This window comes from Ochlerotatus camptorhynchus, unplaced genomic scaffold (assembly GCF_037179485.1).
Source record: "Ochlerotatus camptorhynchus isolate MF236.1 unplaced genomic scaffold, CSIRO-AGI_Acam_v1.1 ptg000330l, whole genome shotgun sequence".
NCBI lineage: Eukaryota > Metazoa > Arthropoda > Insecta > Diptera > Culicidae > Ochlerotatus > Ochlerotatus camptorhynchus.
The window spans coordinates 14,264,193-14,280,464 of NW_027040818.1; the positions used below are offsets into that span (position 1 = coordinate 14,264,193).

Sequence of the window (16,272 nt, forward strand, 5' to 3'; positions counted from 1 at the left end):
TGTGGCAAGTCAAAAGAAAAATGATAAAAATAATTATACAGTGAGCGGTGAACGGCGACCTTACGGTACCTTTTATTTGGCACTGCAGCGGCTCACAAAGTTCATTAAAATCGAAACTAAAACCTTTCTCTCAGAAGGGTAAAAAACAACTTTGCTGTTATTCTCGTTTTCATACCTAAATAAAAATCCATGAGAAACTCATAGGTGCAGTTTGATAGATATGATACTGTACATTTTTTCTCTAATATACAATTTAAGTGAATGTAAAATCAATTATAAGTATTTGTTCAGCAGATGCGTTGAAATGTGTACATAACTGTATCATTTTTGAGGCATCAAACAAGGAACGATTGCTTCCTTAATCCTAAATCGTGAACTTAAAAAACTTATGCAAATATTAATCTATAAAATCATGTTGGTACAATCTATGAAGTAAAAAGTGGACAAACAAAAGCTCCTACCTTTCAAATGCTTCATGCTTCTCATTCCGGGAGCCGTTCGTTCCGGTATTTTAATGGTTCATCAAATTTCCAGTGTAGACCCTGCAAACACAGCGGCGTAGCATTGCTAGCCAAGCTACACTGACTCGATTCCGCCGCTGATTTCAACTTCTGCTTTCTTTCCTCTTCCTCTTGGTCGTACGTCGGATCAAGCTTGATTTTATCGACATCCGCCAAATTTACATGAGGTTTCAGTGTGAACCCCACAATACGGGGTTTGTGCTTCTTCGGTGGTAGTGGCGGTGGAATTTCCTTAACTTCCCTGGGTTCCACATTAAGCTCGGTCGTATGTTTCCAGCGATAATTCTTCTTCTCGGGAAGAGGCGGTGGCATTTCCACCACTTGCTTCGATCGTTTAACTGCTTCATCTTTGCCTGTTTCTGCTGATGTATTCTCCGTTGCTTCATCTTCTTCTAATACCGTATCCATTCGTTTGTTAAATTTATGTGATCGTGGACTGATCATTGTTTCATAGGGATTGTCATTCTCTGGAGGTGGCGGCGGAGGGAATTCTACTTCGCCTTCCTTTGGTGTCCAGGGTAAATAAGTTTCCGGTGGTGGTGGTAGAGGAAATTCCTCGCTCTCATTTGGATTCCACTGATTGTCATTCTCCGGAGGTGGCGGCGGAGGGAATTCTACCTCGCCTTCCTTTGGTGTCCAGGTTAAATAAGTTTCCGGTGGTGGCGGTAGAGGAAATTCCTCGCTCTCATTTGGATTCCACGGATTGTCATTCTCCGGAGGTGGCGGTGGCGGGAATTCTTCTTCGCCATCCTTTGGTGTCCAGGGTAAATAAGTTTCCGGTGGTGGCGGTAGAGGAAATTCCTCGCTCTCATTTGGATTCCACGGATTGTCATTCTCCGGAGGTGGCGGCGGCGGGAATTCTTCTTCGCCTTCCTTTGGTGTCCAGGGTAAATAAGTTTCCGGTGGTGGCGGTAGAGGAAATTCCTCGCTCTCATTTGGATTCCACGGATTGTCATTCTCCGGAGGTGGCGGCGGCGGGAATTCTTCTTCGCCTTCCTTTGGTGTCCAGGGCAAATAAGTTTCCGGTGGTGGCGGTAGAGGAAATTCCTCGCTCTCATTTGGATTCCACGGATTGTCATTCTCCGGAGGTGGCGGCGGAGGGAATTCTTCTTCGCCTTCCTTTGGTGTCCAGGGCAAATAGGTTTCCGGTGGTGGCGGTAGAGGAAATTCCTCGCTCTCATTTGGATTCCACGGATTGTCATTCTCCGGAGGTGGCGGCGGCGGGAATTCTTCTTCGCCTTCCTTTGGTGTCCAGGGTAAATAAGTTTCCGGTGGTGGCGGTAGAGGAAATTCCTCGCTCTCATTTGGATTCCACGGATTGTCATTCTCTGGAGGTGGCGGCGGAGGGAATTCTACTTCGCCTTCCTTTGGTGTCCAGGGTAAATAAGTTTCCGGTGGTGGCGGTAGAGAAAATTCCTCGCTCTCATTTGGATTCCACGGATTGTCATCCTCCACATTCTTCAATGGATGTTCTTGATCTTCCGAAGGTGGCGGTGGAGGAAATTCCCCGTCGGCTTGGTCTTGGTCTGTTCTCGCTGTACCCCCAGTTGCTCCATCTTCAAACAGTGCAGAAGGTGGGGACTCCTGATTTTCCTTTGACTGCGCAGTTGCCTCGCCTTGACCTGCTGCGGCACCCCCAATAGTTCCGTTGTTGTCTTCAATTGGTTGCCCTTCTCCATTAGTAATGATCAACGGTTTCCAGGATTTGTCATTCGTCGGTGGAGGTTGTGGATATTCTACGTTGCCCTCCTTTTCATCGCTCATTTTTAGTTCGTCGTGAATTTTGCCTTGTACAATGATCGGTTCCGGACTGCACTGGACGCCTGGTAAAATATGGATCAAAATGTTATTCTTCACTAGCGGAATGGGAACCATATGCCACGTACGAAAGGTACCTGGATTGTAGATTGGAGCTGAAATGGGCAATCCCGTACCGGGATGGATCTGGTTGCCATCAGTTTCCTCCAGAGGTCCCTCATACCGCACCATTGCGATTGGCTCAGGTTTCGATTCAATCGCTGATTCTGGCTTCTGAATCCCCACCGGTTCCGGGCTTGCTTCCGGTCCCGAGGGTACCGCTACACATTTCATCTCGATTTCTTGAACGAATTGATTATTCCGTCTTTCGCCAAACGATCGCTCAGCAATGGCCTTCAAATCTTTCATGTGCTCGTAAGTCATTCGACGGTTGTAGAGGTTCTTGCCTGAAGATCAAGAATTAATAGTTCAAGCTTTCGGTCATTCGTGACACACTTCCTCACCTTTTAGATACTTGATGACGGCTTTCTTCTCTTTTCTCAACGTTTGTATTTCCAGTTCTTCCGGGGTTCTCTCTCTAACAAACAGCCTCCGGAAGCGAGCCAGCAGATTACTAAAACCAAAGAAAAAATATATCCTCAAACTTGGAGGCTGGTCTGCCATTCCAACTTACCGCCTTTCGGTCTCATCCTCCACCTTCGTGACCTTATCCAATGAAACCTGGGAATTGGCCGGTGCTCTCAGTCGGATTTCCTCAAACAGTTCTTCGCTGCAGCGACTTCGTGGAGCCCAGTGCTTAAGAACCTCTTCTGGGAGTTCGTCAACCGTTGCCTGCAAATTTAAACGCTCCGTTTCCTCAGATTTACGTTTACGTCGGAACATACGTCTGAATCGAACGTCCACCCTAGCTACTGGAGGCAATTCAACACGCGTTCGGCTGTTTGTTTTGCGTCCGCCATTTACCTCAAAGCGTCTGGGAGCGTCATTTCGGCTGGTAGAGCCGCGTCCGCCATTTCCCGCCAGACGATTAGAAGAATCAAACCATCCGGAAAAGCACGATGCAAAAGAAAGACAGGAAGCCATTTTCACCGAATGGTTAGAAATCGAACTTTTCACCTCTTAGCTTTTCACTAGCAAACACGCCTGAATTTTGATTTTTTTTTTCGTTTTAAATTTAGAAGTGCTTCCAGCTTTTCGCTGGGCCTTCCAGTTTCCGGTTGACTTTTCCCTTCATTAAAACTCTCCAAAAGCCTGCGTGCATATCGTCTGAGAATGCTGAAATATTTCAAATAACCGTTCTGATCGGGAAACTAAAAAGATTCACGCTATTCCAAAACTACCCAAATTTAAGTAGAATCAACCCAGATCTGTCAAAACTGAACCTATATTGGGAGTGACAAGTTGACAAATGAACAAAGTCGATCGGATTCATGTCAATGTTGTCCATTTGTCAACTTTATAGTTTACCCTAGAGTCGGTGTATAATGAGTCACGCCAAGAGAAAAACAGTTGAACTCGCATCACGGTTTCCGAAGGATTCCCTTTCTTTTCACTTGGCAACAGAGGACTTCTACATCAACTTTAAATGACTTCTAGCGAGAACCAAAAATAACGGCTGTAGTGACATAATATCAGTGATTTTGTCAAATTATTTTATCAAAAAATAGTAGAAATTCTCATTACTGATCAAAACCAAACGTATCCCATGACCATTTAATGCTCGCTGCGTGTTTATGATGATTTCTTCAATTTTATTTTATATTTCATTGCAATACCTTTCGTAGACCTTTCATAGCATCGTAATGTTTATTTACTTTGCACGATAGGTAGCCGATTTGACAGTTCAATAGGTAGACTTGGCTTCACTCTTGGCGTGACTCATTATACACCGACTCTAGTTTACCCATTTTGGGTATGTTCAGTTTTGACCGATCTGGGTGGATTCTATCCAAATTTGGGGAGTTTTAGAATAGCGTGTGATTCAGACTCCACGGGAAACCATCCAGCTTTTTAGTTTTTACGGGCGCTTATAGCTGCCTCAATCTGGCTGAGTTTCTGGTAGGGAATATATGATTTGACATTTGGGTTGTGTCGTTTGACATATAAAAGTTCAAATTTGATCATTTACACGTCAAACGACACAACCCAAACTTCTAATCTTATGTTCCCTACCAGAAACTCAGTCTGATTGTGGCGGCCATAAGCACTCGTAAAATGCTGGATAGTCGCTATCCAGCTTTCCATGCTCGGTGATGGCGGCCTGTTTGTACACACAAAACAAAAAGATTGTGTCCTTGAAAATATTGAACTTTTCTTTTAAAAGTTCGCTTAAATTTGGTAAATCAAGATGAAAAATCTTATTCCCAGAATATATCATTTAAATCAAAAGTGAAATCTGGTTGATTTCCATTTAAAATTAAAAGTGTAAACTTTTAAAATTAGAATAGGTTGACTTTCAGTGTGGCATTGATGCCAATTCCATGCGTCAGTCTTTTACCATCCATTCTGCATGCACTGTTCTGGATTTCGCATAACAACACAAACACGCGAGGTGTGAAGATTCCGAAATAAAAAAAAATTGTTGATATATAGTAAATTACATTTCCGCAGCATCTGAGCTAAATAGTTAAAGTAAGTGTGGAAGCAGTGGAAATGCGTAGAGAACCAGAGTTCGTAAATGTATACGAGAGCGACCGGGAGAGCGGGACTGATTTAGGAAGTGCAGGACGAAGACGAGAAGCAGGAAGAGCAACCTTCAGTTTCGGCGGCTGGTACTGTCGGAAGAGGAACGGATTGTAATGCAGGTAATTTTTATCATACTCCTACATATTTTCGTGTTATTAGGTTTTGGATTTTGTAAGGTTATGTTCTCTGCAATGAGATTATGAATAAACTTCGGATCTACACTTGGCTCATATTATTTATTTACGGGTTTATATTATTACAATAAAACTGTTGCCATTAACTTATTTTTTTATCGTTTCTTTCATTATTTAGAACACATAAACGAAACATGCGAAGTCGAAGAGGTGCTTCCGAAAAAAGTGAACCAGAATATTAGGTGTTCTTCAGACCTTCCGGAGCATTCCGAATCGAGTGGGACTTACGACGGTGGCTCGGCTAGTAGCTGCTCTCCAAGCTCCCCTCTTAAAGAGCAGCTTGACGAATGGAAACTGAGCAACAGCATTTATGTGCTATTGAAAGGTACGTTAATTGTTGTTTTTCTGAAGTGTATGTTGGCACAGAGGAATACTCTATAATCCACGTCCACGCAAACCAACATCCTCATCGGAATTTCTAACGATATTTAATTTTTAATTTTAATTGATCAATCTTTCTCGCGGTCTTTCCTAATATCTGTTTTTTACTTAAATTCGTTATTTCAGAAAAAGGACTAGAGTATGAAGACCTGAAACAAGTTTCAATAGCAGATGTAAATGAACTGTTTGAACCCTGTCGAACGGGAGAGAAGTTCCGACTACTGAACAATATAAGGGTAATAAGGGTACGTTTTATCAAAAACATGATTTTTTAACAATATCAAATGGACAGAGTGTAAAACTGTACGAAATTCATGACACAATCATTATAACAGATAACAAATTCCAGTTAGTTGTTGCTGAATATCAGATCGTAGGTTACAGAGATCATTTTGTGTCCTACGAGGTAGGATCAAAAATGGATAATTTTGCCATGTTAGACGCAGATATTTTTGACGGCCCTCCAATTCATGTTTACCTACTGAACAATGGTAAAAGCTACATACGTGTTAAGAAATATTTTAATTAGTATAGTTAATAACCTGTATAAATGCATTATTTAAAAATAAAACAAAAAATATAATCTTTCTGAAACCTTTTATTTTTATTACAATCACATTTTACAACAGAATTATGAAATGATTCATGTCATTTCAAAAATGTTATCATTTTATTATGAGAGTACATCACAGTTATCTCGAATGTCAACACTTTTATTTGGAAAGTATTTATTTGTTCCTACAAAATAAGCAGATTTTCACATTAAACACGAAATGCTTTGGATTTGACATTTAAAAAGTTTGAACGAGAGGAGCACCTTTTAAAATAAAATTATGACCAAGCTCTTGATGTGAATGTTACTAAACATTTGCAGGGAAAGCTTTGAACTCTCTACCAAAAAGAACTAATGCGTACTCTTATTTTAACCAACGTTTTTCTTAAATCTGCAAATGTTTTTTTTTTTGTGTGTATGAATAAATGTATCCTTCACTGTGCTTTTTGACACTAACTGGAGGGCGAGTGTTGTTCCATTTTCTTCTGTTCCTGGGAGAAGGAAAGGGAGGGGTCAAAATCCGAACCTCCAGATAGTGTCAAAAAGCACAGTGAAGGATACATTTATTCATACCACTAGGCCACCATTACCGAGCATAGAAAGCTGGATATTCAGTATTCAGTGACTGCTATTCTACCTCATAAAAAATAGATAGGACAAAAAATCTTAGTGTTACGCAGATTGTGTTTCCATATAGGAATATTTGCAAGATAGAATCTGACGAAAATTAAAAAAAAAATCTCAAATGCCAACAACAAATGCTAACAAAACAAGCTACAACGGGCGCCACGGCGTCCACGAACCAACTAGTTATACATATAATGCCCATGCTCATAGTAGGTCATACAAGTGTATCCGTGGCATAAGACTACACGAAACGAAAATCAATTATTATATGTATGTGTTTCACTTATACATTTTTGTCAAAACATTAGCCTTATACATACACAGAAAAACAAAACTACCCACCGCTTGGGTTTTTTAAACTCAAATTTGAGTTATTTGACCTCTGCCCGTTTCATTTCCTCTCGCTATTGTTGTCAAAAACAGAACGAAAGATTCGACTCAACCGTCTAGTTCCGTACGAGAAGCCAAAATTGAGTAATATGCGAGATACCCAAATTTGAGTTAATTGAACTTAATTTTGGGTAGAAAAAATTGAAAATAACTTAGCGATGGGTAATTTTTTTTGCCGTGCTTAAATGCAAACTACTTTGAGCCGGTTTACCCAAATTTGGCTTATCGTACGGAACATGGGAGATGAGTGGAAAGAACTTAATTTTGGGTTGTTTGAATTTCTGTGATTCCATTAGACAAATCACATAGGTCATATAAGAATGCATGTTTGCAACTGTAGTGCGAAAATGTAACAGTTAACGTGCAACCCGAATCCCCCTTACTTTTCGCAAACCAAGTGCAAGCATAGAGGTAACTCCTCGCGTAACTCTAAGACTAGTAGGTCCCGAAGAAACGTGCTCAACTTTTTGGCTCAGCTCTGGTACTATCTTCGGTCCCAAGCTTATCGATTCACCCCTCGAAACATAGGAAAATCCACTAACCCCTCATTTTATCTGTCAAACTTTCATAGCGAATCAAAACAAACATTGTGTAGTAGTAGAATTTCGACTAGAATCGGGTGGTGCAAAACGACGAACGTTGTTATCGACCAGCCGCCAACGGTGCCTTCCCAAGCAGAGCTTCACCACCACATCGAAATAAACAGCACGTTGCTTGATTGGTGCCATTTGGTAGACAATAAGAGCAATTCAGAGAAGAAAATGAAGAAGAATGTTATTATAAATAAGTGATTTTAGAAAATTTCCGTCATATACAGTCCACCAGTTCGAAGAATAAATTCGTTTTTTGTTACTTGCGCCCAAGCTTGCGCCCTTCTTATTCTCCCAGTCCAGCCGAAACGAATTGGTCTTTTTCAAGACCGAATAAGAGTTTTTGAACTTTCTTCAGCACGGAAAACACATATTCAAATTAATAAGAACACCTGGCAATTATAAAACGTCTTGAATCTGGATCGGGTGCGTTTCCGGTCAAAACGGTATTTCAATTTGAAATATTTCAGGCTTTCAGGGATAAGCGTACGTTTTTGGAGAGTTTCAACAACGGCAAAAGCCAACCAGAAACTGGAAAGCTCTTACAATTTATTTAAAACGAAATCGCAACTTAACTCGTGCTAAAAGTTTGCTCCAGTGAAAAGTGATTTTTTTTTTTTACGAATGAATGTTGTTTTATAGTTTTTTGGTGTAAATGGCTCCCTGTCTTTCCTTTACATCGTGCTTTTCCGGTTGGTTTGCTAGAACCACCCGAAATGATGCTCCTAACCGGTTCGTGGTAAATGGCGGACGTGATTCCACCAGCCGAAGCGATGCTTCCAGACGCTTCATGGTTAACGGTGGACGCGATGCAACTAGCCGAAATTATGCTCCTAGTGGTAGTTTCGTGGGAAATGGCAGACGCGGTTCCACCAGCCGAATGCGTTTTGAATCGCCAACAATGGCCAGATTTGACGCTCGATTCAGACGAAGGCTTCGGCTTAAATATAAAGCGGATGAGACTGATTTGGATTTGCCGGAACCGGTCGATAAGTTCCCCGAAGGGGTTCTTAAGCACTGGGCTCCGCGAAGTCGTTGTTGCGAAGATGTGCTGGAGGAAATCCGACTGAGAGCAACGGCCAATTCCCAGGATTCATTGGACAAGGTTGCGAAGGTGAAGGATGAGACCGAAAAGCGGTAAGTTCGAATGGCAGAAAAGTTTGAAGTCAGGGTAAACATGCCAGAAGGGTCTAATGTCAGAGTTGGTTGGAAATGCTAACATGAAGCTTTAGTGTGATGATTTATTAGCTAGAGAATGATCTTTAGAAGAGGGTAGGTGGATAGTTCCGTTAGAGTACGGCAGTATGAAAATTGAATAGAAGTTGAAAATGAGCGAAGGGCCATTAAAGCGACAGTTTTACAAGATAGACGCACATTTTTGCCTAGTGCGTCTATCTTGTAAAACTGTCGCTTTAATGGCCCTTCGCTCATTTTCAACTTCTATTCAATTTTCATACTGCCGTACTCTAACGGAACTATCCACCTACCCTCTTCTAAAGATCATTCTCTAGCTAATAAATCATCACACTAAAGCTTCATGTTAGCATTTCCAACCAACTCTGAAAATCGTTAACTTCGCGTATGAAGTAACATAAAAAACACTTTGAATGGGTCTAATGTCGTTTTCGTTTTTACGGTGTAGCTACACCGGTGCTACACTGCCGGTACACCGAAATAATTTATGGTGTAGATATAGGATGCACCTTTGTTTACAAACAAATGATGTTGAGCTGTCAAAAGTTCGCACTTGGCTTGGATCGTTGGTTTCTTTACGAATGACAACATACCCTTCTCAAACTAATAGCGAATTTGTTTATTATTCAGTTCCAACCTGGATCGGATATCAAGATCGGCTCTGCTTCCCGCATAAACGCGAACCATAAATTGACATTACCTAAAATGGTTAAAAATTGTTTATAATCCCTGCTAAACTTTAACTGAAATGGTTATGGAACTTTACATGAACGTTTAATGATAAAGTTTCAACCTTATGTATTATGGTTTTTTTGGAACTGGACCTTACAAATAATGGGTTGTTAAGAACCATTACCATTCCAAATTCTTGTTTTCTCCATACATTTTCAGAAAGAGAACTATATAAGAACGTTTTTACTTATGATTTGAGAACATTAATGGTAATGGTTATGGTAGTCAGTAAGGTCCATTAATGGTTTTGTATTATCGCTCAACTTTACGTGGAATATATCGTGAATTGGTAATCAGTAAATTACAGGCAACCAATTCGCGATATATTCCACATAAAGTTGATCGATGTTACAAAACCATTCGTGGACCTTACTGACTACCATAACCATTACCATTAAAGTTCTCAAACCATAAGTTAAAAGGTTCTAATATAGTTCTCTTTCCGAAAATGTATAGAGAAAACAAGAATTTGGAACGGTAATGGTTCTTAACAACCCATTATTTGTAAGGTCCAGTTCCAAAAAACCATAATACATAAGGTTGAAACTTTATCATTAAACGTTCATGTAAAGTTCCATAACCATTTCAGTTAAAGTTTAGCAGGGATTATAAACAATTTTTAACCATTTTAGGTAAGGTCAATTTATGGTTCGCGTTTATGCGGGTTGTTTTCTGAAAAACGTCAGTTTGATCGTTTGTTTTTAATACCTTCGCACTTACAAAAAGTTCAGTTTCACACTGGGTTGGAACTGGTTCCTGATAATAAACAAATTCGCTATAATAGTGTATTCAGATCTAAGCGGAGCAAAATTTGCGTTGGAATGAGTGAGACAACTAGTACTTTTCTCCCTCTCGTACCTTCGTAAAATCTCTCTCCGCGCGTGAAATATCGCTCAGATGTACAACTTGACTAGTTAAAACGTCCTATGTGTTTTGCAATTTGTAATGCAATACGAGGGGCACGCAATACAAAGAACCGGTGCGTTGAAGTTAAACTGCAATCAGCTTGAGCTTGAGCTTGAGCTTGATTGACCGCCCACGGTTGCTACTCTGTTATTGCCAGATCAGCTGTAATTACACAGAGAACCAATAGACGATGCTTGGGACTAGCAATCATCCTCAATGTGTAAAAACTGGTGATCTTGAATTAGGCAATACCAGCGCCGGCCGCGCCCGAACACAGGTCAAGAAAGGAATGGGAAGGATTGTGTTGACATGACACTCGCTTTGATGGAAGCCGAGAACACCTCTGCACTTCCACGAGGAATCACTGGGATGTTGGATAAGAGGGTTGGGTTTGCAGCAGGGTTCGTTTTGGTAAACGATAAGCTGAATTAATGTCCTAACGATCATATAACGCGAAGGAGCTTGGGACTAAACCCACGGTCTTCTGCTCAGTAAGCAAAAACGTTTGCCACTAGGCAGACGAGCACCTTTTTAATCACCGAGTTGCTATTATTACCATGTAGTCATATTAACAAATAAAACGATTGACGAATCTTGATTGTGGATGGGCCTGAGATTAGACTCATGATGTTCTGCTCAGTAAGCAAAAACGGTTGCTCTAAGGCCACCGAGCCCCTCATATCACATAATACCGTTGCTCAAATTTTTGTATCCATTCAAACCCGGAACCAACGACAACAACGAGTTTCGCAAAATACACGATACACAAGCGATTTTACTATAAATCTCTTTGATATGTAAGGACCTGGGACCGCGTTTTTCTGCTCAGTAAGCAGGCCACTGTAACCGACGATCTTTCAAATCCGAAAACTTAAAACTACGAAAAAGTACTTAGGCCTTCATTAAGTTCCACATTCACGCGACGTACAATGTTTCAATTTGCTCTTTACGTATTGTTCAGGCTAGGCCCTTTTCAAAATTTACGCGAGAAATACGCACAAACCTACCTCGCAAAACTGGTTCCAAACGACAACAAAGGCATAAGCAACGATGGATTGTTGAACTTTGCTGGCTCCGGTGGTGTAGTGCACAGCAAAAAAAATGTAATATCGATCAACGTAATTCAAGCTGATGTATGGAATAATGATGTAGGGTAGATGTACCAGTCACGGCTATACGCTCCTATCATGATGTGCTCCAATCATGGCATATAGGATTTCCATAGGCCATGACTGGAACACACCACAACAGGAACGCACAGCCATAACTGGTACATCTACCCTAATTGTAATTTTGTAATTTATCCGCACACACCCTGGTCGACCACTGTAAACCAATCTGCCGTTCAGCGTTTTCGGTTTTTGTTTCTGGATCTTTAGTTGCCTCTGTGATATACTTACTTGCGGTATACTATTTTGAAAGTGTATATGAGCGTGTACCATGTACGGTAGCTCATCTCTCATCGTGATGGTGGGACATAGCAGACAAATTAGAGAGAAAACAAGGAGGTATTAGTATTAGTTATATGTAAACAAACAAAACAAAAGTTAGATAATGCGGCACTGTAACAACTACTATTTTAGAGGTATGATTCGTCATGTTTAACTCAATGTTTCAATTGAGGCAAACTATCTATCTTACAATTACAAAAGCAAACCTAAATTTACAATTATATGCAAATGCAAAATGAAACTTGACAAATCATCGTCAATTCCCTTATTCCAGGGCAGGGCCTGACGATTTGAATCTAATTTTGATCAGTGAACGGGCACCATATGGTACATTTTCTCACCATGAACCTATCATTTCCAGCCTATCTGAACTATTTAATAAATGGAAGCCATAACATGGGTTACGCTCCCCCTAAGCGGGCCCTCCGCATCCTGTCTCTGTCTTCTCTCAAATACAAAATGCCAATGGTATGAATGTATCTATATATAACTTGGAAATGACGTACAATCAAATAAACCCGTAACCCACTCACTTGGTCAGGCTTCAGAATCGTCCAGTGGGCAGTGCACTCTACACTCCAAGTTCCCTTTTTTTCAAATTTACCGCAAATTTGATATTTTACCCATTGAGTGTTGATTAGTCACAATGAAACATTGTGACAGAAGTTGAGGTTACTAGTGTATTAAATAATCTAGGTCCTATTTAGGATTATATCTGAAAAATCCAAATCTGGCCAACGCCCACCCTAAACCTAAACCTGTTCTAATCCACCTGAAATGACTAACGAATGGAAGACTTTGACTACCCAGCCATGCAATAGTCTCATTCCGTGCCTTATGGCAACTTGATGATTCTATTGCGCTCATCTTCTGGCACCACCCAGGGGAGACTTGGTCCTGTACCCAATGCTTAACTTATCTCCATTCCACTCAACTACTCGCAATTTCGTGTGATATAGTGGGCGGAATATTATTATATGAGACAATTCAATGCAGACGTCTTTCCAAATTTGGCAGATCGACAGGTAATCGGTGAGTTAGCACGATAGTTGCTATTCAACAACTCGACAACGTCCCATCGTCAACGCCTGCTATGAGAATTTCCCATAGCAGACGCCAACGAAATGACGTCATCGAGCTATCGATCAACTACCCTGGTTATCGCCTGGTACCTTATAGCACGATACTAGGAGGCGAACCGGAAGAATCGATGAGCTACCTCCCCCCGTTGAAGTTAAACTGCAATCAAAAGTACTTAAAGTAATTAATGCGTTAAAGTAGTGCTGACTGTAATTAAAACTAACTATCCGTACTTAATGTAATTAAAAGTATTGAAAATGTAATTAATGTACTTTAATCACGAAAAGTCGACTGTAATTAATGGACATAAAAAGTAGTAAATGTTCTAAACTGTATAATAGATGTAATTAAAGCTGTAGTTAATGGAATTATTTTAATTACAGCAGTTGCTTGCGTCGGAGTTAAAGGTTATTGCGTGCTCCTATGTGCAACATGGAAAAAAGGATGGATATGTAACATGTAAATGTCTATTTGAAAAGTGATGCGAGATTTCTCAATTCGAATGAGTAAAAGTGACTCACAATGAGTAAGATTCGTTTTCTAAACCATTTATTTTGTTATTAATATACTATTGAATGGAGCAGCAAAAATAATCTCGTAGTCCTACGTCAACAATGTTTAGGGGTCTCCTTTACATCCATCGGTAAAGGCGTAGCTACAAAGCAAGACCATGCTGGAGATGGCTGGGTTCAATTCTCACGGTCCGGTCTAGGAATTTTTCGGGTTGGAAAATTTCTCGACTTCCCTGGGCATAGAATATGATTGTATTTGCCACAAAAAAATAATAATGCAAAAATGGTACATACATCAAAAGCTCTCAATTAATAACTGTGGAAGTGCATCTAGAACACTTAAATAATCATGAAATGTGAAGAAGAAGAAGAAGAAGAACTTCAACAATGCGGTTGTGCTTTGGATCCAATCTTTAACTTTTTTTTCTTTGGTTTTAGTAATCTGCTGACTCGCTTCCGGAAGCTGTTCGTGAGAGAGAGAACTCCGGAAGAACTGGAAATGGAAGAGTTGAGAAAAGAGAAGAAAGTCGTCATCAAATATTTAAAAGGTAAGGAAGCATGTCATAAATAACCAAAAACTTGAACTTATAATTTGATCTTCAGGTAAGAACCTCTACAACCGTCATATGACCTACGAACACATGAAAGATTTGAAGGCCATTGCCGAGCGATCGTTTGGCGAAAGTCAACACGTTCAAGAAATCGAGATGAAGGAGATGAAATTCACGTTGGCACCCGCAACACCGAAAGCAAACCCGGAACCGATGAAGGTTCAGAAGCCAGATTCACCGGTTAAATCGAACGATAACGCGTTTAAACCAAAATCTGAGGCAAAAGTATTGGTGCGGCCTGAGGGACCATTGGAGGAGACAGATGGGAACCAGGTTCATCCCGGTACGGGATTGCCTATTTCTGCCCCAATCTATATTCCAGGTATCTTTCGCATCTGGCCTATGGTTCTACCAGGTGATATGTCAGAAGCGATTATTGTGCAGGCCGTAATTAACGAGGAACCGAAAATAGGCGATGAAAAGGATTCGATTGATCAGAAAAATGGTGCAGTTCTACAACCAAAGGACCACGGTGAATATTCACCCCCACCCCCAAAGAATGGCAAATCCTGGAAAACGTTGCTCAATATTTATCAAGAAGTCGAGCTAATTCAAGCGGAAGACGGCGCTATTGGGGGAGGAGTAACAGGTCAGGACGCGGCAACTCAACAGCCAAAGAAAGACCAAACTTTCCCATCACCACCTCCACCGTTTCAAGAAGGAGCAACTGGGGGTGTAGCGTCAACAGCCCAGAACGAAGTAGCACAGCTACCAAAGAAATACGAAGAATCAACCGAAGATTGCGAATTCCCGACGCCGCCTCCGGAGAATGACAAATCCTGGAAACCAACGGAAGATCAAGAATCTTCCCTGCTGCCATCTCCGGAGAATGAAAAATCCTCGGAACGAAAAGAGGAATTTCGGCTGCCCTCACCTCCGGAGAATGACACATCCTTGGAACCCACAGAAGGTCAAGCACTTCCACCGCTGCCACCGTCGGAGAATGGCAAACCCTCTGAACCAAAGGAAGACGAGGAGGAATTCTTACCGCTGCCACCTCCGGAAAATTACACATACTGGAAACCAACGGAACAAACAGAATTTCCACCGCTGCCACCTCCGGAGAATGACAAACCCTGGAAAACTATGATAATTCCGCGATCTAACATACACGAGGAAGCGAAATTAGATGAAGAGATGGAACCGCTGGATAAAGAAGACGAAGCGACGGGGAGTACAACAGCAGAGACAGTTCAACGGCCGAAGCAAGCCGAGGAAATACCGTCGTCACTTGTGGAGAAGAAGACCTATCCCTGGCATCAGACGATCACTGTTTTTGCAGAGGTTCATGAGGAACCCAAGAAAGATGAGGAAAAACAAGAGGCAACTAACCGGAAAATCGCCCCGCCACTTCCAGCGAAGAAACGTCGTGTTGGGAGTTACATACCTCATGTAGATTGGGTGGATGTCGATAAAATCGAAGTTGATCCGACGTACAAGCAAGAGGAAGAAGAAAGAAAACTGAAGAAGACATCAGCAGCGGCATCTAGTGAAGTGGCTAGCAATCACACGCCGCTGTGTTTGCATGGTATGTGCTGGACATTGGATAAGGCCTAATACAACGAAAGGCTTGTGGAATGAGATGCACTAGAAGATAGGAGCTGTTGTTTGTCCGTTTACTACTTCGTTGATTGTACTGTTTGTCATGTCATTATTTGTAAGTCTTGCAATTAGAATTAAGGTGAAGATAGATCCTCATAATCCCGCATTTCTTAGGGTATAGGAGTAATGAAATGCATTTAATATGCTTACTATTAAGATGATTTTATTTTCACTTAAATTTTAGACTAGGGAAAACAATTGTTAAATATATCATTGTAAACTACTATGAGTGCATTTTATATAGTCAGCCGAGAACCACGACAAACCCCGTTACGTGGGTAGATCACCTTTTCGTGGTACGTTACGGGATGTTAGATCTACCGACTACTTCAAACTAGAGGAACAGGATTTTTCAGTAATCAAAGGAACACATCTTAGTCCTTGTTACTTTTTATGCCTTTTTGATAGTGACAAGACTCGGCTTTGTCTACCGAGGATGATCTTGAAACAAGGAAAAATGAGTTAGTCTTCATCTATGTGGTTCC

General features: G+C 41.0%; 1 protein-coding gene across 1 annotated transcript; it reads right to left on the reverse strand.

The window, feature by feature from the left end:
• Positions 1–482: 482 nt before the first annotated feature.
• Positions 483–3,292, reverse strand: LOC135708521 (bromodomain-containing protein 4-like). Its single transcript, XM_065230632.1, has 4 exons — positions 3,243–3,292; positions 2,953–3,165; positions 2,783–2,892; positions 483–2,725 (listed from the first exon to the last, which is right to left on the reverse strand). The coding sequence occupies exons 1-4, from the start codon at positions 3,290–3,292 to the stop codon at positions 483–485; spliced, it is 2,616 nt and encodes an 871-aa protein (XP_065086704.1).
• Between the last annotated feature and the right edge of the window lie 12,980 nt (positions 3,293–16,272).